The 24,333-nt window shown below is 44.7% G+C and overlaps 1 protein-coding gene across 1 annotated transcript in view; it reads right to left on the minus strand.

Moving 5' to 3' along the window:
- IQCA1L (IQ motif containing with AAA domain 1 like) overlaps positions 1-24,333 on the minus strand; it is a 1,109,403-nt gene that overhangs the window by 18,834 nt on the left and 1,066,236 nt on the right. Inside the window, exons 17-18 of the mRNA XM_069646014.1 lie at positions 13,287-13,464; positions 12,858-13,096 (exon numbers count right to left, since the gene is read on the minus strand). Coding sequence (XP_069502115.1) covers positions 12,858-13,096; positions 13,287-13,464 — 417 coding nt within the window. The remainder of the gene's footprint in view (positions 1-12,857; positions 13,097-13,286; positions 13,465-24,333) is intronic.

Genomic DNA, 24,333 nt, shown 5'->3' on the forward strand with positions numbered 1-24,333 from the left:
AGGTACCATGCTAGCCTCTCTGGGTAGGGGTGCAGGACTGAGCCCCTCTGCTGGGCCAGGAGAGGGACCTTTTCGAGCAGGAGGGGAATCTCTGGCTGGGATGACATTTGACAAAGGTCAGAGAACCAGGTCCTTGCTGGCCACCGCGGTGCAATGAGGATGAGACGCAGCCTCTGCGACTGCCTGATCTTGCTCACTACCTTGTGGATGAGCGGTGTGGGTGGGAATGCATACGACCACGACCCGTCCCAGGGTATCTCAAGCGTTTCCCCAAGGCATTCGCGCCCTCTGCCAACCCAGGACACAAACTGGTGACAAGTCCTGTTGCTCTCTGTCACAAATAGGTTTGTGGCCGGGTAGCCCCATTTGGAGAAGATTTCCTGGAGCACTCTCCCATTCAGCTGCCATTCGTAATTGTCGAAGTCCAACCGACTGAGTCTGTCCGCCTCCAGGTTGGATTCTCCCGGTAGATGGACTGCTGAGATCCACACATCCTGTGCAATCGCCCATTCCCAGATGTCTATGGTCAAACGGCAAAGAGGAGGGGATCTGGTGCCCCCCTGATTGTTGAGATATAACATGCAGGTGGAGTTGTGCATTTGGATACACACTGGAAGGAAATACTGGAGAGCGAGCCAAATGGCCATCAATTCTAGCTAGTTGATGTGGTTCTGCTGTTTGTTCGGGAACCACAGCCCATGGATGGTCTGTGTCCCCAGGGTCGCACCCCACCGCTGGAGAGAAGAATCTTGCCAGGCTATGTTGAACTGGGAGTGGTCCGAAGGGCCTGTCCACCATGAGGTTCTCCTCCTGGGCCCACCATTTGAGGTCCTAATGTAAGTAGGCGGGTATGGTAACCGGCGCCCCCTGCTGACCTGATACCTGGTCCCAGGAAGCTGCAAAATCGAGCTGCAGCCTCCTCATTCAGAGCCTGGTGTACGGAATAGCTAGGAGACAGGCCCCTAGCACTCCCAGCAGATGCTGGAACCACCACAGTGTCGTTACTGTTCTGCTGAGAAAGTGAGCGACAGATGTCTTGATCGCTGCTACCTTCTCCCTCGTAGGGAATACCCTCTGCTTCTGCGTATCCCAAAGCAGCCCCAGGAAGACCAGGGTTTGAGTAGGACAGAGCTGCGATTTCTGGTAGTTCATCGAGAACCCCAGCTTGTACAATGTAGTCAATAGTCTGTCTGCTGAGGACCTGATCTGCTCTGGAAACGTCCCTCTGACTAGCCAGTCGTCGAGGTAGGTATATACATGCAGGCCCTCCCTTCTGAGCAGGGCCGCCACAGCATTCATAAGCCTTGGGAAGACCCTCAGAACTGCGTTCAGATAGAAGGGCAGTGCTTTGTATTGAAAATGCAACCCATGACCCGAAAACTTGAGGAAGGCCTGGTGGGTTGCACATTGGGGACATGAAGATATGCATCTTTCAGATCCAGGGAGCATGTCCAATCCCCTCCACACAGTGTCTCGCTATGATAGCTAGCATCACCATCTTGAATTTCTGCAAAGGTAGGTATAGATTGAGAAATTAAAGATCTAGCACCACTCGCATGCCCGCCTAGTTCTTCTTTTGAATGGCGAAGATGCGGGAGTAAAAGCCCTGGCCCTGTTGAGGGAGAGGGACCTCCTCCACCGCCGGAACAAATCTCTGCTAATAGTGACAGTGTTCTGATCTGTGGGAGAGAGGGGGAGCCAGGGGGAGGGGTCAAAGGGGAAGCCGGAAGCCTGTAGAGATTTCAAGATCACTCATGGGTCCGTAAAACATAAATACCAAGCCTGACTGTGTAGGGCCAGCCGGCCTCTGACTGGGGTGCTGTGGACCTGAAACGAGCCATCATTGTTTCTTTGGGACGACTGGGAGGGGGACTGGAAAAACCCCTTATGTGCAGACTTATGCTGTTTCTGCCTATGCTGGCTTGGGCACCTGTGCGGCTGCCTTGCTCGGCGGTCCTGAAACCCCGGAATCCACTGAAGGATCATCCCTTATCTGAGCGAGATTGGCTCTGAGGGAAGGCTTTTGCTGCTGGTTTGGTGAGAATGGCCAATGTTTTGGTCGTCTGCGAGTTGCTTTTCTTTTTGTCAAGCTCTTCGTCAGTAGTTTAGTGGAATAGGTCGCCACCCTCGAATAGGCAAGTCTAGGATTCTATACTGGCCGTCTGGTTTGAACCTGGTGGGCTTAAGCCAGGCCGTCCTCCTCATGTCGGTTGCCACACAGATTGCTCTTCTGGCAGTATCTATGGGGGCCACGGTGGCCTCCATGATATCCTGCGCCACCACATTTGCCTCAGCAAGATCAGCCCTAGAAGAGGCCTGCTAGCCGGCTGGAATGTCAAGAATAAAGTCTGCAATCTCTCTCCACAAAGGCTGATTAGCCAACACCAGGATGGCACCAGCGTTGGCCTGTCTTAGGTGCAGGCCTGCGTTGGAATAGATATTTTTTCCATAGGCCTCTAGCATTCTTTGCCCAGTAGTGCAGAAGAGGAAGGACTTGAAAAAGAAGCCTGATGCTTGGCATTCATAGAAGCTGCCACTATAACTGAGGATAAAGGCTGTGGGTGGATGGAAAAAAGTATAGTGATGCCTTCCACATGCCTGAACTGTGCATCCAGCCTTTTTTTGACTGGTTGAGTGGAGTGTGGTTTAAGCCAACCCTTTTCAGCCAGTGCTTCTACATCTTTCAACAGCGGGATGCCAGACGTGGCCTCCGCTTTGATGTTGAGCACCTCTGCTAATACTGGGCTGGGGCTGAGGGATGCTCTGGTACTCCCCCAGGTCCGCTATCCTGTCATGGAAGGCCCTCGCTGAGGAAGGCATGTCCTACTCCTCTTCATCAGTGTCCTGTTGGTCCCTGATACTAGCCTGGACCCCTGGGTCGGTAGGGGGCATCTCTTTCGGTGCTGGGAACGCTGGTCCTGGTGCTGAAACCGGAGTCACTGCAGGCATGTGTGGCAGAGGAAGTGGTGGCAGAATAGGCTGCATAGGTGCCGGCTGCAGAGGCGGTGCGGGAGGTAGCATGTCATGTATTATGGGATGTTACCCATTTGCAGTGACCTTATGAGGGACAGAAACCTGTCAAAGAAGCGGTCTTCGCAGGCCGGCTGGGTGCGTCCCTGCAGGGCCACCGGTGCAGAATACGCCTGTTGCCTGGCCCCCCCTGAGGTTACATGCCCTCATTGTACCGAGGTCCAGTGAAGGTCGGGTATGAGATTGTCCAGGTGATCAGTCATTGGAACCCAGTCTGCTCTAGGCGCCAGGTCACACCTTTGCAGCTCACTCTGTTGGCGTGCTTCTGTCCATGGAGTGCTTTCCTGCCTTTGGGGGTCCGGCCTGACTGCCATTTTGTCTGCACGCGCCGCCATCTTGTCCGTGCCTTCCGCACGTGGGACTGTGTTCAACGCAGGCCTGGGCTCGGCATGCATGCCTGTATGCATTGGCTCTGCCCCGCCTTGCACCTCAGGCACCTGCCTGGTAGGCCATTTGCCCTCGGCCATGGGGCCAGGAGTGCTATGTATGATGTGTGTAGGCGCCCCCTCTGACATGTGCCCGGTAGTATAGCTAAGCCCCTCAGGGTGTGCCCCGGTACCAAAGCCTGTGGGCTCCTCAGTGGTGGAACCGGTAGATTGTGTAGGCCCCTCGGCCATTAAGGCGTTAGCTGCAAGGATGGAGGAAAGAGGATGGAACGTAGGTGTAATATATGAGGCTGTTATCAGTAGAGGGCAGCAGGGTTTTGTGGGTAGCATTTAGAAAGAACCCAAACAAAGAACTAGGTTTTAATCTCTCATGCTAACTGCTGCAGATTTGCTGCCTTTGTATGATTCTAAAGGTTTGCCTTACATGTTCAAACACAGGGCCATTGGAGTGTGTACTTTATTGTAGAATGAAAAGGTTGGAGATTCTCATATGGCTTAGATAGAGGTGTCTGGTAGAGGCATAATCTGTATTCTCAATGCAAACATATTCTTAAGAAATCAAGTCATTCACAAAGTCCAGAGCTAAAGTTCCTTGTGGTCATTCCTGCAGTTTGATTGTCACCATAGTCTGTATTTCTCACTGATGATGCCCAACAAGGCTGAAACACGTGTATGGGGTTGCTGTTGGTACTCTTGTTCAGAAAGGAATTGCCATAGCATTTTGGTGCTGGACTGCCCATGAGGGCGGGACAAAGACTGATATGCAAATGGTTATTTCCTATCTGTGAAAGGTACAGTGAGCAAAAAGCAGTTGGCTGCGAACTCTCAATGTGGTTAACAACCACTGAACAGGTTATCATGCCTTGTTGTTGAATAGTCTGTATTTGCTAGTCATGGAATGCAATCAGCAACCCCTATTGGTCTAGAGTTCAGATTTCACTCTAACTTCCCAGTTAGTAGGAACTGCAACCCGTGGCTCTCTAGATGTTTTGGACTAGGATGCCAATGACCATTCACAATTGACTATAGTGGCTAATGCTGATGGGAGTTGTAGTTCATCTGGGGAGCCAAAGGTTGCAAGGCTTTGCCTATCCATTGGTTATTCTATGTTGTGCTGCCTTCTGGGATGCCTTTCAGACTGATCTCTGCCCTTGACTCCAAAGGCTACAGTGCGCACCACTAGCTACAGCAAACACTATCCTGCATCACTGTACTAATTCAAGTTATTTTTCTGTATGATACTGCTTGCAAAATAAATTAGATGCTTGACTTGATATTCAATAGCGTTGTAATAGCAGCGCCTTACAGTGAATGTGTGCTTGCCTTGCAGAGTTCATTAAAACCCACAAAACAAATTAAAATGTATCACATACAATGTACCTTTCTATTGTTACAAATTGGTGGTGTAGGATAGCATCCCACATTAGTGCTAGTGTAGTAGGTCTATAGTGGTATCTCAGTCTACTCAGTATATTACATGTACCAAGTGGACAGCGAAAAAGGAAAACTCACAGTAACACACTCTGCTAATTTATACACGCAAAAGGAAATTGTAGCTCTGAAGACAGATATGCTAAGGCAGTGTTGACCCTGAGGAACAGATCTATACGATGCGGATATCCTAACAAGTAATTAATCAAGCAATTCAAAAAGCCAAAATGAGATCTAGAAATGAGTTCCTTATACTAGAGACAAACTGTAAAAATGTCTCAGAACCAGTTACACTTATTGCTAAACATTTAGGTCATAACAACCACACTCTGATTTTTTTTATTCTGCCATCTTTAACAAGTAGACCCAGAGTTATGAAAATGTAAAACATCGACTCTAAAGATGATCTACATGAAAGCTGATATATTGAAGAAATTATTACATTAGAGTCATTTCGCTAGTATCAAATAGATGTCAACTTCATGGCTGAGGAAACCAAAAGACTTTTACAAAAGTCTTGGGAGGATAGCTCAGTGGTAACGTGCTCGCCTTCGAAACAAGATGACACACAGCCACACAGGTTCGATCCCCGGGTCCGTGCTTAGAAACCTCTGGGTATTACGCACATTATAAAAACCTATCATATCATAACATGTTCAATGTGCATATGCATGCTTAATAAAACAAGTCATTCAGACTGAAAAAATAACTATTCAGATAATTAGTGAAGGCATTCTAGCAATTAAAAATAAAGAGGACCGATATGTTTATGTTTTGGTTCAACTGGCGCTACTATCCTAGGGTTACACAGTGCTCGACGAAAGAACCTCAGATAAAAAAGTTAAGCAAAATTCAGAAAGTTAATCAGAACAGAAAAGTGTTCACTTTTTCCCTAAATTAATCTGGACTCTATTTCTCTAATGTATTGTATAATTTAATACCAATAATGGTACTTAATTGTCATTATAACCTTGATTTCTAAAATCTTGGAACAACAAGAGAATGCTGTATTGAAGATATAACCAGTGTAGCAGACTAATGCCAGACACATTTATTTCATATATTAAGGATGCTCACTATAAAGGGATTTATGAATAAGGACCAAAAGTTTAAATATGATCTTAGCTGCAATTTGAAAATAATGCCGCTTTCTCAAATCCAGGGTTGTGTGTGTTCGTCCATTAAAGGTAATGGCAACATCGACAGCAGCATTTTCTATAATCTGTAGTTGTCTGATAGACTTCTTTGTTAATCGTGTGAACAGAATGTTAAAGTAGTCTAGTTTTGCTCAGGCTAAGATAGGACAGGTATCCGCTTATATAAGGGCCTGATCTGCTTCAGCATCATTATGTAATAGCTCAGAGCTCAGCAAATTGCCAAAATACGGAGCCAAAGACAGTGACAAGTTAAATATTACACCAAAGGTCTCTACATGATCAAGAACCTGCACTGTACAGTGTAATGAATCCAATGGCATCATCACTGACCCCCAGCCTAAAGTCTCCTCCCAAGTGGCCAGGGGAAGGCATTTGCTACCTGATCCTGCCCCTGGGGGTGAGGGAGGATCACATGGTAGGAGCTGGCTGTCGGGCAGAAGTGGTGACCCACATCAGGAAATACATTGCATGCTCCTCTTTCATTTGAAGAAGACTCTATAATTCCAGACTTCCTAATGGCATATTGTCATTATTCAAATCCCTCTAATTGTAAAATCCTAAAACCCCTCTTTATCAAATATCCTAAACAAAATGCCATTCACACTTCATATGTACATAACACCATCATAACATCTTCTATCTCTAATGTTTCTGATGTAGACCCAAAGGTACAGCAATGTAACATTAAAAGGTTTGAAACTTCTAGGGAGAGGAGAGTTGCAGAGCAAGTAAAGCGGGAAGTGTGAGCAACAGCAGAAGGAGAGACACAGAGACGAGCCGTGCTGGAAAAGCAAAGCACTCACAGGCAACCACCCGGAGGCCTGATTCACTGGAGGAATGGGAAACTGCTGAGAGCAGCAGGAAAACTGCTGCAAAGCAGACGGCCGTTGCGAGACTCCAAGAGACGTGGTCTTGTGAAGCGGTCCTGGTTCCATCAGCGATGAGTTGGGAAGCTGGCCCGGGAACCAAAAGAGGGTCTGCACGACCGGGGAAGCCTTCCCAGAGAAAGCACTTCTCTGCAGCCACACATCAGAACAGTAAGTCGGCCCAGAGAAGTTGGGGATCCCGGGACGTGTTTGCAAACTAACGAATAATTGATTAGCCGATTTGAATACCAACCAAATATAGTGGAAAGAAAAGGCTTGTACAAATCTCCTTATATGAAATATCAATTTGGGGCAAATTGGAACACGCATTGCCATCAGCCAAGAGGTATTAAGGAAGAAGTCGAAAAGCAAAAGTTGTACGAATCTCCTTATATGGGAAGTCAATTTGGGGGAAACTTGGAACAAGCATTGCCACAAGCCAATAGATGTTAATGAAAGGGTTAACATAAATAACTTGTATAAACCTCCATGTATGAGATGTCATTGTGGAGAAAGCTGGAACAAGTGGTACCTGAAGTAAAATAGGCATAAACGGTGATGGAGTGTAACTGTATTATACTTAGGAAGAAAGTGAAAATTGAAGCAAGACCTGGTGAACAAAGCACATCCGGCAGTGAACTATTTTGGGAGAAAGATACCTGGCAGGAGAGTACACCAAGGGATCTGCAAATTCCGGAAAGGGAGATTCCTGGCAGGCGAGTATATCAGGTAATACATAAAACCTATGAAAGAAAGAGATACAGTGAGAGATACCTTGCAAGAGAGTATACAAGGAGATCTAAAGAGCCAAAGGTCATATTCCTGGCAGTGGAGTATACCAGTAAACCATCTTTGGAAAAGTAATGTGAAAGAGACATTTTGCCATCCTGCCAATTTTGAAGTAGGTATGAAAAATAGACAATTGTTTCCATTAGTTAAATTTGAAAATACTTCTTTTTTTATCCACCAAACAACGTTGTGGGAAAAGACATTTCTACCATTCCTAAGGAATTGCTGTTTGACAAAAGACACTGTTTGTCATCCTCAAGTAAAGTTGAAAATACTTTCTTTTGCTCAATGTTATGGGAAAATATATTTCTGCTATTTCTGATTATTCATTGTTTGAAAAAGGACAATGTTTGCCATCCTTAACAAAGTTCTTTATGAAAGAGACTTTTCAACTACTCTTAAGAATACAGGCTTTAGAGAATACTTTGATTATCCCACTTGATAGAATCCAGGGGAAGGAACCCCCTCCTGGATTAAAGGATTATTTGTTGAATCAGACTTTTTCTATGCACTTTTTATTAAGTAAAATTGAGAACATTTACCTTGTACCTTTTGATTGTTTGTTTAAGTGTGAGAGTCAGATATAGTTTGGACACAGGGACTGTTTTTATAATTTTGATGACAAGACTCAGACTGATCTTTAGCTTTAGCTTCCTAGGTAGGGAAACTCTCTTTAGGATAGAAAGGCTTTTATCCAATCCTTTTGAGTTAATAAAATGTCTGATTTTGAAAACAGTGTAAGTCGGCCTCTCATTTCTGACCGCTCACAACAGTCAGTGTCTTCAAAAACATCCAATCAGGGAAGCTCTTTACATATAACCTGAGATGGAGGGATTAACAGGATTTCTGTTTTGGACGGATTGAGACAGAGCCAATTTGTTGACATCCATCCTGTACTATCCTGAAACATGTCCCTAATAAATGTAGTCCTGTCAGCATATGATTCATATAGAAAAAGGACTATCTGGGTATCATCAGTGTAATTCTGAAAAGAAACACACCTTTTAAGCAGAAGATCATTTAGGGGTTTAATAGAGGCAGAGGCGATGTACACATCCCCTGGTACTCCACATATTAACACCTCTTGATCTGAAAGACATTGCCTCACTTTTGCTCCGATGTTCTTTTTGATATAAACAATACACTGCCGTTTCCAATAGTGTAGTTACCGCTCTTAAATGGTTCAACACAATGGACTGATCAAGAGTTTCAAATGCTGCCAACAAGTCCAGAAGCATCAGCATGGCCATTTGCCCATCATCCGCAATCTTTAACATACATTAGTGCCATATTAGTGCCATTTCAGTGCCGTGATAGGTCCTGAATCTAGACTGCATGTCTCCTAGCAACAATATTGCTTTTTAAATGGTCTTGCAATTGCATGCTGATGGCCTTATGAAACACTTTCAAAAGGAACAGTACATTAAAGATAGGTCAATAATTCTGTAGATCTTCTGGAGTCAGCAGAGTGTTTTAAGCAATGGTGTGACCCAAACCTGTTTTAGTGAGTCAGGGATGTTAGAAGAGTGATATTATTATTATTATTATTATGTTTTTACTAAGCGCCACATGACCATAGGCCTCACAGTGCACATGAAACATGAAGACAAAAGACAAACAGAACATATCAGGGTCAGAATCATGGGGGGAGGAATCATGCTAGCACCTTGGTTTGAGGTTGAACAGGTGATGCTTCACCCGTTTCTTGAATACATCAAGAGTGTCTGCTGATCTTATGGATCCTGACATTCCAAGCCAGAAGGGCTTGAACATCAAAGGCTGTCCCGCCAAACCTTATGAGCTTGTATCTTAGATGGGACAATCTAGAGGCATCGTCACAGTCCAATTGGCTTCCTGTTTTTTTTGCACTTAATCTGTTCTTTTAGATATTTTGGACTTGTGCTGTTCCAGCATTTATAGGAAAGGTTCAACATTTTGTGAGTGATACAATGCCCAATTGGAAGCCAATGAAGTACCCTCCGGCCATCAGAGACATGATACAGCCTAGACAAGGCAAAGATAGCGCGAACCGCACAGTTCTGTGAGACCTGAAGCAAACGTACATTAGCTTGCGAAATCCCGGCCAGCAGACTGTTGCAATAGTCAAGCCTCGAATTTACTTGTGCAGTAGCTAAAACTGCACAGTTGCTGGCTGAGATGAGGGGGCGTATGTGACTCAATAGCTTTGTAGTTAATCTGCATGAGGAGTGGACATGTGAAACCTGATGTTTCATTGTAAGTTCGGCATCTAGCAGGATGCTGAGTGTCTTCACACTAGAGGAGACGTTAATGATGTTACCTAAAATATTTAAGTTGCTATAGGCAGGATTGAGTTTCTTCAGGCTCTTGCCAGAGGCTACAATCGGCAGTTCCGTCTTGTCTTGGTTAAGGGCTAAAGAATTATCAGCCATCCAGGTCTGTATAGCATCATATACCACATTAAGGGACATAGAGTCCTGAGTGTGGTTGTCAGAGAGCTCAAGGACAACCTGGATGTCATCAGCATAATTAGTATACTGCACACCCAGGTGGTCCAGAAGACTGACCAGGTGACTGATGAAGATGCTGAAAAGTGTTGGGGCGATGCAAGAGCCCTGTGGGACCCCCCAGGTTTGAATTGTGGGTACTGAGCTAGCTTCAGCCACTGCCACTCTGCCAGTACGATGCATCAGAAAGGACGAGATCCAATGAGCGGTCAGATCGGAACACGATACCTGGTCCTTTAACCTGGTGAGCTATTAATAATCCTGGCAATAAAAGGAGCCAGAGCATAAGTACAAAATATAACAATCTGCAATGGAGATCCTTGCAATTCACAGATTGTAGGGTTCAGGCTACAAACTATATTTTTCAAATATCCACAGCAACCATATTCATGTGGTAGCTCATGTTCTGAATCTGTATATTAGCTATTCGATCAGTCCCCTCATTGTTCCTAATTTTAACATAAGGAGAATTGTGAGTTTTGAGAGAGCCCTCAGAGGGCACACTTTGGGTATAGAGGGAAGAGATGCAGTTCCTAATATTTTTGGTGTTTTCACTAAAGGCCTGTTTCATCGGATTGCACCAATTGTCGGTGCCAATACCTTTTTTCTTATTCAAAGTGCTCTTCTGTTCTTGTAAATAATGTAAATATTACTCCCATTGAATTTGATGCTCTCCATCTTCTCTGCCAGAATTGGTTCTTTTTGCCATTTTAATGGCTGCCTTACATAGAAATATGCAACATAGTTCTACATTTATAAAAGATGGCTTGCAAAGTACACCAACCATAGTAAGGTACGTATACAAATATATACATGCTTACAAACATTTATACATTTGTTTGAGTACCTTACTATGGTTTGTGTACTTTTCAGGCCACGCCCATCATCAAAGTCACGCCCCAAATGTGTCCCCCTCAATTTCTTACGCCACTTAAAGCCCTGCCCTTAGAGCAACAGCAGCACTATGGCTAGGTAACAATGTTATTATGGATCAATGTTGTTTGATGTGCCAAGCACCGTTAGAAGATAGGGCTCACTTTCAGTTTTTTTGCCCTGCCTACAGAAAGATTAGAACAGCGACCTTGAGACCAATTCTGCGAAAAACAGGTATAACCCACTATCGCCCTGCACTCATTTATCTTTTATGGGCTGACTCTCCAAGGTAGGATGGGCGCTTGCTTTTAATCTATTTGAAGCAGGCCTTGCATAAAAGAAAACCTTTACTGACACGTTAATGCTTTTAACCAAGTCTGTATTCTTCTGAATTTGCTAAGAAGCCTGCTAGCTGCATTTCCGAAGAAGTTAAAAAAAAGTATTCAGATTCATTTTATAGCGATGTATCTATTTTATTATATGTTGTTTATTTTGTACCATGTATGAATTGTGCTTTATGATTGTAATGTTTGTATGGAAAGTTATTCTTTTCCCGAAATAAACTTTGAGTAACTGATTGAAAACATAGATAATACTCAAGAACCTTGAATAAAGCGTATCTGAAACAACTGTAAAAGTCTACAAAACAAATAATCAAGGACCCCAAAGAAAAGCATTGAAAATAAACAAATGTGTTGAAGTAGTGGAATTATTGGTGTTTTCCCATTAAAAGACTTAGGGCCTGATCACGAGTTGGACACTAACCCTTAAATGCGGCGGTAATGCTAATACCGCTGCATTTGAGGGCTGGCCTGATCACGAGTTGGGCGCTAAATGGGCTGTGTTAACTCCAGCTTTTCGCCCCGTTTTCAGCACAATTACCGCCGGCGGTATTAGCCTGCAGTAATTGTGCCAGAAATGTCCCATTGGGTCCAAAGGACCCAATGGGGAATGGGGATTTCCCGTTATCGCCCAACCCATGTTCCGGCGCTAATAGCGCTGGACCAGGTGGTGCTAACGCATTCAACATTGGGCGGTATCTAAGCGTTAACACTGCCGGCATACCCCCCAACTTATGATCAGGCCCTTAGGGCATTATCACAAGTTGGGCAGAGAATGGGATTTTTACCACCAGTTTTTTGCTGGAGGTAAGAATCACCATTTTCCGCCAATTGTCTGCGCTAATAGCGCTAAGAAGCCCCATTTGGTCCAATGGACGCAATGGGAATGGGGATTTACCTGCCCACTGCAACTCGGGATCTGGCACAAATTGCACCAGACTGATTTGCGGTAATGCTAATAGCGTTGGGCTGTATCCTAGCGCAATTAGCGCTGGGATACTGCCCAACTCATGATGAGGCCCTTAATATTTAAAGCGTGGATGGCCCACCTCTTTTTCAAGTTCTAATATTTGGATAATGGTGAATGAGATTATAAATAGCTAATATAAATCAAAGGGCAAACTGAAAGATTTATTAGTGGACATAAGCCACTCTGTCACCTTTGAGTTATATGAAGGACTTGAAAGCAGGCTGGTTCTCTCATTAACAGTGAATTGTGCATTACTGCTCGCAGCCTAATACTTATTTATTTATTTATTACATCTATAGAGCGCTTTAAGCCATAACTGAAGCATTCTTTGCTGAAGGACTCTGTTGGCAGCATTTAAGCAAGAATTTAACACCCTAATCTTGATATTGAACAGTGGGAACAGAATGTGTTGCTTCATACAAACCCTTTCCATTAACTATGTTACAGCCCACGCAGCCCCACAGATCAATTCATGGGAGAGGGCGGAGAAAAGGAGGATGGAAGATGAAGGGTGCTACAGTCTTTTACCTTAAAAGCCTCCTCTTCCTCCCTGAAGATGGGGTCAGCTCTAGCGAGCGGCATCAGAAATTCTCCAGTGAACAGAGGCTTCTTGTCCATCTTAGCCATGCGCTGATCAGACAACACTGATTTCACCACTTGCGATATCATGGCTGGGCTGTACCCATCCGAGATCTTAGCCAAATTGCTGGGATCCAGCTTGTTGGAGATGGTCCCACCATTTTTCTTAATAAGATGCTTCCACAACACTGTGAACAGGAGATGGTTATTAGACACAGACATTCTAACAATGAAAACCTAGTCTTATGCGTTAACCTCAGTTCTATGTGTGCCCCCATAGAAAAACCACCCCCACTACTGTTCTGTATCATCCACCCATCTCTTAAAAATTGATCTGATCTTCCATACGGTCAACTTATTTTTCTGATTCTGACTCACCAAATCTGGAGGCATAATCTGGTCGTGGGACAAGTATGATCTTCTCATAAGCTTTGCAGAATGTTTTCACATCCGCAGCGAATGGCTTATTGGATGTTCCAATAAAGAGAACTCGATCCTCAGGCTTTAATAACTTCAGGGCTTTAGGGATATACTTCTTCAGACGCTTGGGATCAGACTGCAAGGCAAGGCAAATATATTTTAATAGTGTCCTTCTAGCACCCTAACAAAATAAATAAAAAGTACTTGTCGTCAGCCCACCACAGTTTGATATCAACCTAAAATGACCCTGTGAACATCAACACTTTCCCAAGAAGAGCTTCCCTTTCATTTGTAGTTCTGCGCTGATAGCATCCAGACAGCCGCTATCCTGGCCACATGACTATAGCAATCCTTCAAACCAGTTATGGAGCTGCAGATGGGGCATGCCTGCATAGAGAGTTCGGTCTATTTTATTACTGCAGATGGGTACATATCATTGCCTGCTCCGAAATACTGCACTATATTCTACTACCATTACCTACTCCTAATTAGTGTACCATATTTTAACTCACCTCACCTAACATTGATCATGCAATCTCATTGCTCAGCAAGTTGCCAAGGAAATATGACTGTGGGGGGCGTACAAAATGATCCCTTCTTCCGCTTGCCCATTTCCCATTTGTGTTCTGTAAATTCACCTTAAACAAACAATTTTCTGTAATGGCTTGGCAGGCTGAAGAACGATGGTCTGGAGAGTTGCCCAGAGCGGTGCCAGAGGTTAAGATTAAGCATAAGCCTTCCAGCCGTCACCTCTTGTCTTGTGTCCAAGTCATTCTGAGCTGGACGGGTATATGCCCAGATGTGGGTCCCATGCCTGCTGGGCCTAGAGACCCAAGCTCACCTACAGATGACACTCAATAAGGCTGCAACATGTCTGAGGTTGCTTGTGGCCTCATGCAGAAGGTATGTGATAGAGAAGATCGGGCTGGATTTTGGGGTGGGACCAAGCCTAATTTGCCCTTTCTGTAATGGCTTGGCATGCTGAAGAACGATGGTCTGGAGGTTGCCCAGAGTGATGCCAGAGGTTAAGATTAATTCTAAACCTTCTAGACAGCAACTCTTAGTTTGTGTCCCTGTAATTTGATATGATAAGTTATTTATAACGCGCTTAATCCTCAGATGCCCTCATTAGGACCCTGGTGTTAACCAATGGCGCTACTAGCGCCATGGTTAACGCTGGTAACTTACCGAATCTGCCATGGTGAAATGGGGAATTACCACCTCATTTCATGGTTGGCGGGCAGTAATTCCCCATTTACCATTGGCCCTTCCCTATTCACATTTTTGCCCCATAGGGTTCAATGGGCATGGGGAAGGCGGTAATTACGGTACCGCAAAATGCAGTACCGTAATCAGCTTGAAGGTCCCTTTGCGGGTACCTACCTTAACGGCTGGTACAGACCAGCCGTTAAAGTCGAGACCTGCAAAGGGACCTTGTAATAATGCATTAAGGGACTACCGGTACCGGTGCCCTTACCGGTACCGGTAATCCCTTAACACCAGGGTCATAATGAGGGCAAGAGATTTCTAAGCGCGGACTTGGGGATCAAACCTGTGTTGCTCCTTGTCGTCTTGCTTCCTAGGCAAGCACGTTGGCCCGAGCTATCCTCCCCGGCCTCCCGTTGCCCCTGAACTATCAACTCTGTCAGTTAGTGGTACCTCGCGATTATACTCCTGGTTTACCGGAAGGGTCATTTCAGCACATCTCTGGTCAATAACAAAACCATAGGGTAACCAATTCTAGCAGCCCCATATCAAAGCACCTCGAACTTGCCCTCACTGAAAATTGGTCAGCATTATGGTCAGGTTTTTATTTCCTTGTTTCTGTATCAACATTTGTTTGATCTACTACTAGTGATCACACACGCACCCGACTATCACAAAGATACATCCTCCCTCTGTACCCACTTGTATCTTTTCAGTTGTTGGTTCATGTTTATCATACTCCTGTTTCCCTTTAGCCACATGTCTCTATATCCACCTAGGTTGCCACAACGTGTGCTCTATGACAGAGATCTTGGCTTTCTGTTGGAACAATGCATTTTTTTGCTTGAAAGTAAAAAGGTAGAATTATTTTACATTATTTGTTTACCTCAAAATGTGGGGGAAGAACTCGCCCCTGCCCAGAGCGCCCTCACCTACCCCCTAATACTCCCTGCTGTATACCTAGTTCTAAACTACTATCTACCTTTTTGCAGCAAAATAAATGTGACCATTTTACTTTCGCCCAAAATGGTGAGTGCCAAGATGCCAAGTCCTGAGCTGGAGTGAGTTTGAAGTTACCATACATCATACTAGGAAGCTTGAGATTTCTTTCAGGGTGTTTGTGCTTGCCTTGCATGTATATTAACGGCTATCCTCCAGACTCATTTTCGTTCCCCCCGACTGAACAGCCCATGATGCTCTCTGCAGCGCACACTCTTTCAGCTCCTTTTGACAGAAGATGTAACGTGATTTGAAGGAGATCATCAAGTTGTCACTCACCTCCAGCCTATTAACAGGACTAAATGCCCATCCAAATCTACCTCACCACGCAGTGATAACTTTCCAGCCCGGTCGCCCTATTTGTGGGATAAATCCCTGTTATGCATCGTTCTCCCTCATGGCCTACCACAAGTATCTGTGCAGCTATTAACCTGTCAAAGTTGTAACGAGGATCCTGTGACATTAAAATGCTCATCCTACTTAAACTTTCCATCAAACCACATTTGAATAGATTAATATTGGAGTTGGCCACACCTGGAAACCTGTCATTTGTTCACCATTCAAATGAGGGGCAGTTAATGTAAGGTGCTGTGGGTCAACTATGTGCTACACAATGGTGCATAATGTTGGGGGCTGTTTTCCCTGGTAGGGGACTTTTCAATCATGCAGGCTTTCACCAAATTATCCAATTAGGAAACCAGGCAGCAAATGAAGTGATAAGGGTAATTTACATACAGTTGTACAGAAATTGGTTGAGACACCAGCATAGTATCCCAGTCCCACAATTGTGGCCTCTGAGCATAGACACCTATGGGATTTTTTAGGGTTATACACAGTAAGCCTTATACAGTAAGTTAACATGATACACTTAGTTAGTTTTCAACCTTGGAGGGCATGGTTCTATAGCATTGTTCGGGACTTGTGCAATTCTGGCCGGCCCACCCACGTGATATAGACCGCCTCTCTGGCAAAGCTCTCCAACACACGTAACTGTATTTGACTCAACAACTAGCGCCCATGTGATGCTGTATTCTGGTACACAAGCAGTATAACCCACCTTCAATGATGATGCTGAGCCGGTAACTGTGTAGATCTATGCCCTGGACAGAGCCTGACCTAACATGCAAGCTGCCTTACTGGTTCTTGCTGTCAGAAGCAAAACGTTCTGACTTTTTCAGGCACCGGTTTGATTTGAAGAGGTAAGGTTGATCCCTGTGCTCTGTGTATGGAATAACGCAGGCAATGAGATGTCTCTTTAATGGAAGACCGACTCTGAGGAAAAACTTCCTAACTGACGACGAGTGGTATCCAGTAGAACAGCTGAACAGCACAGCAGAAGGCAGGATGACCAGCAGATCAAGTGTGGTATGGAGGGAAGCTGGCAAGAAAGGGAAGACAAGGAGGGACAGGGAAGTAACAGCAGCAAGAAACTAGAAACATAAATAGGGACACAGAAGAAATGGCAAAGAGGAACACGTGTCTAACAGTGACATACCACGCTCCAGATCAGTGTGGAAGATATCCTGGTCGTGTTGCAGGAAGAGAATGCACGTGGTGGCCATCTTGTAAACAACTAGACCGCTGCGTGCGGCTCCATGAGTAATGAAGGAACCTTTACTGTAGCAATAGCAGGCTATGCTCGAGGAGAAATGTGACACTTTTATGCATGCTAGCCAATATAATGTCTTTCCATAACACCACCCTAATCTTTAAGTATGACTGCGGCTCAGCTCGGTCCATGGTTAATGCACATCAAGGACCCCATATAAAATAAAATACTGTTGGCTTCGACGGGACTAAAAGTCTTTACTAGGGCTAAAGTGGGAGTCTGAATGCCTGGAAGTTATAGGAGGTGTGGGTGTTTGTGAAATGTGTGTGCTTGAATATTTGCTATTTAATTGTAAGTTTCAAGCAAGTTAGCGCCTTCTCAAGCCAAGATGGAGGGCAGGGTTTAGAATGTTGACTCAATGTAAAGTGAAAGAAATGCAGAGCACTGTTTGCATCCTTTACCTGCATTTCATTGTTTGAGCCTCAGGAGGCAGCTCCTCAGCTCTTTGATTACTTGTTTCCAGGCCCAGCATTAAGTTAATAATTAGTTGCATTACTTTGTTAGACACGTTCCGGTGTTCTAACGGTGGTGGAACAGAATTCCTTCTAATTACTTTCCATGTATAAGCTCTGAGAAGAAAGTGTGCCTCACAGCACCCAAAATCAGCAGATATTTCTTTTTTATAACACATTTTTATTGTTTTTTTGTTGTTGAAAAAATCATAACAACATGTAGATTAATAGGCCATTGACAGAATGAACATTCGCTCCACATCCCCTTCCCCTTTTCCCATCTCCCATTTCCTTCCAAATTTACCCCCAGGTCTGACCCCTGACCCTCCTTTTGCTGATATGCGCCGTGTGTGGTCCCCATCTCATGGGACTCTCTTGCCTCCCCCATTCTACCAGTAAGTGGACCCTCCTCTCTTTCCATTTGGCCACTGTCGGCACCTCTGCGACCCATCATTTGGTCACCAGGTCTCTTTTTGCCTCCACCAGTCCCATGTGGACGAGGTTCTTGTCACCTCCCGAGCTCACCGCTTCCCCAAGAACATGAAGGAGGGTGACTTTGGGGCACCTTGGTATCTCCTCCCCCACCACCCTGGTCAGAACCGTCAAGATTCTTTCCCAGTATGCTCTGGTTTTTGTGAAACAATTGGTGGTAGAACGACCCCACTTCCCTTCTGCACTTCAGAAACACATTCTCCTCTGCTTAGCTCATTTTGTACAGTTCTACCCTGGAATACTAAACCCTGTGGAATTTCTTAAGCTGCACCAATCGTAGCTTTGTGGACATATTGGCCTCTCTCACCAGCATGTGTGCCTCCCTAAATTCCTCCTCATCCAGTAACTGCAGGTCCTGTTCCCACCTGCGTCTAACTTTGACCAGCTTCAGGGCAGTGAAAGAACAAATCGCCTGGTATAGAACTGTGATCGCTTTCCTATCCAATTTTTTTGTTAAGCATATTTACTTCCAGGGGTGTATGCTCCGGAATGTCCCACGCCATCCCAAGTGGGATTTGTATGGCATGCTGTAAGCGTCTATAAGTGTATTGGCGTCTTGGCATCAAACCATACTGAGTGCATAGATCTGGGAATGTCTTAAGTCCTGTCATATTCAGAATATCTCCCACCCTGGTGATACCGTTCTCAGTCCACGTCCACTGTCCACCTAGTTTATATACTTCTGATACTGTTGGATTTTCCCATAGCAGGGAAATTTAGGGATGACCCTCTTATAGCCCAGTGCATTGATTACTTCCCTTCTACTCTCTATAATCCTCATCCGCACCTGTGGCAGCGCCGTCCCCCTTGGGCTCCCATACAGTATTTGAAGTGGGGATCTAGCTTCCATTAATGTAATTTCTAATCTTGTGTGAGCCAAGTTCACCCCACCAAGGTTCCACTTGTTTGCTATGACCAGCTGTGATGCTGAGTAGTATTTATGCATGTTATGTCTGGAACCCCAAGTCCCCTCTGCCAAACTGAATTGGTCCGTTTTTTTAATGCCATCCGCAAACTCTTTTCCCCCCAAAGGATACCCCATAGTATTGAGTCAATCTTATCAAATATTGATTTGGGAATTTGCATCAGCGTATTCTGCAATACATACAATAACTTGGGGAGTGTGATCATTTTGAATAGGTTAGTTCTCCCTATGAGGGTCAAGGGCAACGTTGCCCAGTGCTTAGTGTCCTTTTTTAATTTCTGTACTACTGGTTCCAAGTTATTCTATAGGAAGCCCTGTCCTTCTATAGGGATCTTAATCCCCAAATATGTAAATGGATCGGTAGTAATCCGGAGAGGGCAGTTTTCCAGAACTGCATTTCCCTCATCCAGCACTGGTATGAGCACCGATTTATTCCAGTTAATCCTGAGTCCACTATGCTCCCCAAATTCCTGTATCATTTCTATAGCTCTTCGTCGCGCATTCTGTGGGTCCCCTATGTATAACAGGCTGTCTGCTTATGTCCGCATATGCAGTCTTCCCAACCCCCTGGCTATGCAAATCCCTTGTATTTGTTGTCTGCCCTATATGTCTCAGCAAAATAGTCAAAATCGATAAGAGAAACAACAAGGGGGACAAGCGGGCATCCCTTTCGAGTTGTGTTTTTCCGTTCAGCAATAATATCGGCCGGTATGAGAAGCATACTTCTTTTGGCTTCCCTTTCTTGTGTACAACCACAATATTTGCCATTCTCAGATCTCCTGACAGTATCCCTTTAACCCTGCTTTCTAGGAACAGTTCCAACATCAGTTTTGTTTCCCCCTCCCCAATCTCTTCCAACACCCATTGAAAACCCATTTGGCCGAAGGGTCTTTACTTCTTGCATTTGCCCCATAGCCGCTTGCATTTTCTCAACAGAGATCTCCCTGTCTAGTTCCTCTCGATATCCCAATTGCGGTAATCGCATTCCACCAAATACTCTAAAGTTCCCTCTCTGTCTGGTCCATGTAGTTCACCATATGAACTTTGATAGTGTCTGGCAAATTCCTAAGCCATCTGGCTACACCTTGCAGGGCTACCCTCCCCACATGAAGCCTCCTCCACTCTCCTTTCTAGCCACACTAGCATTTTCCCCACTTTATCACCAGTTTCATATACTCTGAACTTGGACGCCCACTGCGCTTGCTTTGCATCCCTAATTTCCCATTGTGTCCTCTTTCGCCCTCCTCGCCTTTAGCCTGATCATCATTTTTCCATCTGCAAATGGCATTTTGTTCCAGTTTTCTTTTTTGGCTATCCCCAGTTATAGCCATTATCACTGCGGTTATCTGTGCATTGTGCAAAAAAAAAAGTGTTTTTTTGATTTCTGAAAAGATTTTGTGGGACACATGTATAGCTATAATTTAGGGAGAAAGCCCCCCCCCCCCCTTCTCCGTCCAATATTTTAACAACTACTGGATTGAATTTCCCCAGACCTTTCCTGAAAAAGTTTTTTAGCCTCTCTCACCCTCTCTGCTGCAAAGCACCAAGACCGATATAAAGGTTTTAAGGAACAGGGAGCACCCCCTTCTCTATCAAATATTTGAAAAACTACTGGATGGATTACCCCAAACCAGTCAAGAAATTTAAATCAGCGCTTTGTGCCCAAGTTGTTTCTTCTTTGGGCCAAATCTGCCTAGTAGTTTTCACGCTCCGGCTGTTCAGAAACTGCACTTTTTCCTCTATGGAAAAAGAATGGGCTGAAAACCGTGAAACTGGTGTTTTTTTGCTTAATAACCTGTTCATTTTAGAATGTGTTGTTCCCAATAACAGTTTTGGGGGGCCCTTGACAAACTTCATGTTTTGAGAATTTCATCCAAATCCACCCAGCAAGTCAATTGTTATTAGCAATAAAATTCTGGGGAAAAATGGCTGGTGTTTTATTTTTGCCAGCCTGTCTGATGAAAATCCCCATTGGAGAAATACCAATTATTTTGGGGGAAGGGGGCACCCCCTTCTCTGTCAAATGTTTTAACAACTACTTGACTCAATAACCCCCCACCTCTACCAGAAATCAAGTCAGTGCTTCATGCCCAAGTTGTTTCGCACCTGGTCCAATTCCGCCCAGCGGGCAAAAATTGGACTTCATTTCTTGGAAACATTAATGGGAGACTAGGCCAAAGCAGCGTCTTTTAACTTTCATAATAACTTTTAATGGTTCTTTCACAAAATTTCCAGTCTGAGGGGGAAGGCCTCGGGGGTGGTTAAGGGGGCTTGATTACAATTTTGTTTGCTAAATTTCAGCCAAATCCGTCATACCTGTCAAAAGTTGTTGGCAATTCATTTTTCTGGTTTCCTATGGAACATAATGCTCAACTTATATGATATGAAACACCAGCAAATGTATGGAGTACAGTGCTATCTTATACATAGCTTTATCAACCCAAGACAGACAGTTCTCAAAGCTGTAGAGAACTGCATACCTGTTTTAACACTGTAGGGATCATCACTACAGTATAGTCTGACAGCTTTCTTCTTCTTCTTGGGATGGCTCCTCAAGGGCCGGAGCCAGTGATTTTCATCTGGAGAGGTGAAGTTCGCCGTTAGTCACCCATGTCAGTCACGCAAATCTGCTAAAGCTCCTCCCACTTCCCAGTGTCCCTAACATATTGAAGGAGGAACCTGCACTGCTTATCCTCGGACCCCGTTTGAGGTGAAGCATGTCAACTATACACTTCACTGCCTCCCCGATGCTACTCATTCTGGCTATTAGCAATTCCCTCTGCAGTCTAAACTTTTCGCTTCCTATCATATAGTGATCCATCGTTTCTGGGCTTCCGCACGCCTCACAATTCGCAGATGTGGCTCTGCCCATCTTAAACTTCCATCCTTTTTAAAATTGCATGAGCCACAATTAGCCAATTCAGAATAGTTTCTACTCTGCATGCCAACACTGCATTCCCCCCACATCTTTTACACTGAACCTTCCTTTGTACTGCATACAAGTGCCCCCCCTCTTCTCATATTCCATCTGCATTGCCATTCTGCTTTAACGCGGTCTTTCACCACCTGGACCACAGAGACACTTAAAGGGATCTCTTTATCCACTACCTCCCTAGTCGTGGCCTCATAAGCAGCTCTGTCCACCAACTAATTTTCTAAAATCCTGCAATGACTGGGGATCCATGCCAACTCAATCCCCACCCACCCACTGTGCATTTCTCAAGCTGCTTTCTAATACACAAATTGTTGTCTTTTCTATCGCCATTCCATTCCTTTATAGCTTGTAACTCACTCAACGGATCCACAAGTACCACTACTTTTGCCAGCTGTTTCCCATAGCTCTAACCACTGCCATATTCACTGCAATCAACTCTGCCATGCATATGGAAACATTTTCTGATTACCTTGCCTTTTTAAACTCCTCCTTCTTTCTTAAAATAGTAGGCCATACCTACTTTGTTCTTGTCGGGGTCCCTGGATCCATCGGTATACACTTGTGCACCTACCTTACCGCCACATACTCAAGTGCCAATCTTTTTATTTCCCCTCAATCACCCTTCTTTTTCACCACTACCTTCATCAACTCTAAACAGATTATCGGTTTGTGCATCATCCATATGGAAACAACACTATCAGCATTTTCCACAATCTGTATCCAACCCCAGACGCTTCACTAACATATCAGCATGAAACTCAAAGGTCCACCCTCTTCTCTCCCAGCTTTCACCTTTGTACACATGCATCCAGTTAACCTCCAGGCACTTTTTTACTTGTTGCCACTCACTCTAGGAGTGGCATTTCAACCAGTATTTAACACACAATTACATCCTCCTCAGATCCAAGGACAAAACCCTTGACACCTGCATGGCTTCAGTAGGTGATGACCTTACTGTGCCGGTCACACTTCTCAATGCTCTTGCCTGAACTCTATCCAGCTCACAAAGCTGAGTCTTGCTGTAACTAAGCTGCAGTTGAACCCTGTATTCCAATACACTCCTAACCATTCCAATATACAGCAGTCTCATGCTCTTTTGACATCCCCCCACTCCTGACCCGACATCACCTGTAGCAGATTAAGGCGTGCTTTACATTTCGCAACCATCCTGGCCACCTGTGTATTCCAATGTAAACGCTCATCCAGAGACCCTCCTAGGTACTTAAATTCCATCACTTGTTCTAACACAATCCCACACATTCTAAAGTCCAGGTTTACTCTTGTTCTATGTCTGTGAAACAGCATACAAACTGATTTGGAGCTAGACATCATAAAACCCCATTGTGTGCACCATCCTTCCATGACATCCAGTGTCATTTGCAACTTCTCCTGAATACTACCACCTCGCTTGTTTCTCACCTATAACACCCCATCATCTGCACAGAACCCGGCTTTACATCCACACTCCTGGATCTTTCCTATAAGACCAACCACTACTATATTAAAGAGGACAGGATTAATAACACTTCCCTGAGGAGTCCTATTCTCCATCAGATATTCCTGGAATAACGTATCCCTCACTTTCACATGAAATACGCTATTTTCCCAAAAGTTCTTCACCTAGCAAAAGAATTTCCCTTAGATACCTTTCTCCCGTAAGGGTAGAGCAGACCGCCTCTCCACACCATATCATAAACCTTCTCCATGTCTATGAAGACTGATCCCACCATTTCACCGCAGCTCAAGGCCTCTTCAATGTCCGGCGTCCGAGCAATCACATCATTCATAACTGACCTATGTTTCCAAAATCATGCTGGAAAACACTCAGTTTACCCTCCGACTCCAGAAAGTATAACAGTCTTTTACATACCATTTTGTCCATTATTTCGCATAGGACAGATGTCAGAGCTATGGTTCGATAAGACCCACACAAATCAACTGGTTTCTCTGGTTTAAAAATAGGGAGGATGATAGCCCTCTTCCACCCAAGCAGCATCGTCCCACCGGCCCACACCAAATTATACAGTCGCAACACTACCTTCAAATAGTTATCCGGTAACTTCTGCAGGAAGACATATTGCACACCATCCTCTCCCGGGCTAGAGTGCCTACTCCGCCTTCAAGGCTCTCTGTAACTCCAACTTAGAGAAAGGCACTTCCATACAGGGCACCCACACTGCCACATTCTCCAACACACTCACATTTGCTATCATGAAATGTGTCATCTCTTGTCTACCTGCCGGAGAATAATTACACGTACTATGCACACCCGCAAAATGTGACCCTGATGTATGAGCTTTACTACAATAATTAACCAATTCACACCCATCGACAGTAAAGAGTGGGATCTGATAAAACTGTCTCGCCCCGCCCAACCTTAGCTTAAA

This window comes from Ambystoma mexicanum, chromosome 2p, assembly GCF_040938575.1.
Source record: "Ambystoma mexicanum isolate Mex_15411 chromosome 2p, UKY_AmexF1_1, whole genome shotgun sequence".
NCBI classification, from domain to species: Eukaryota; Metazoa; Chordata; class Amphibia; order Caudata; family Ambystomatidae; genus Ambystoma; species Ambystoma mexicanum.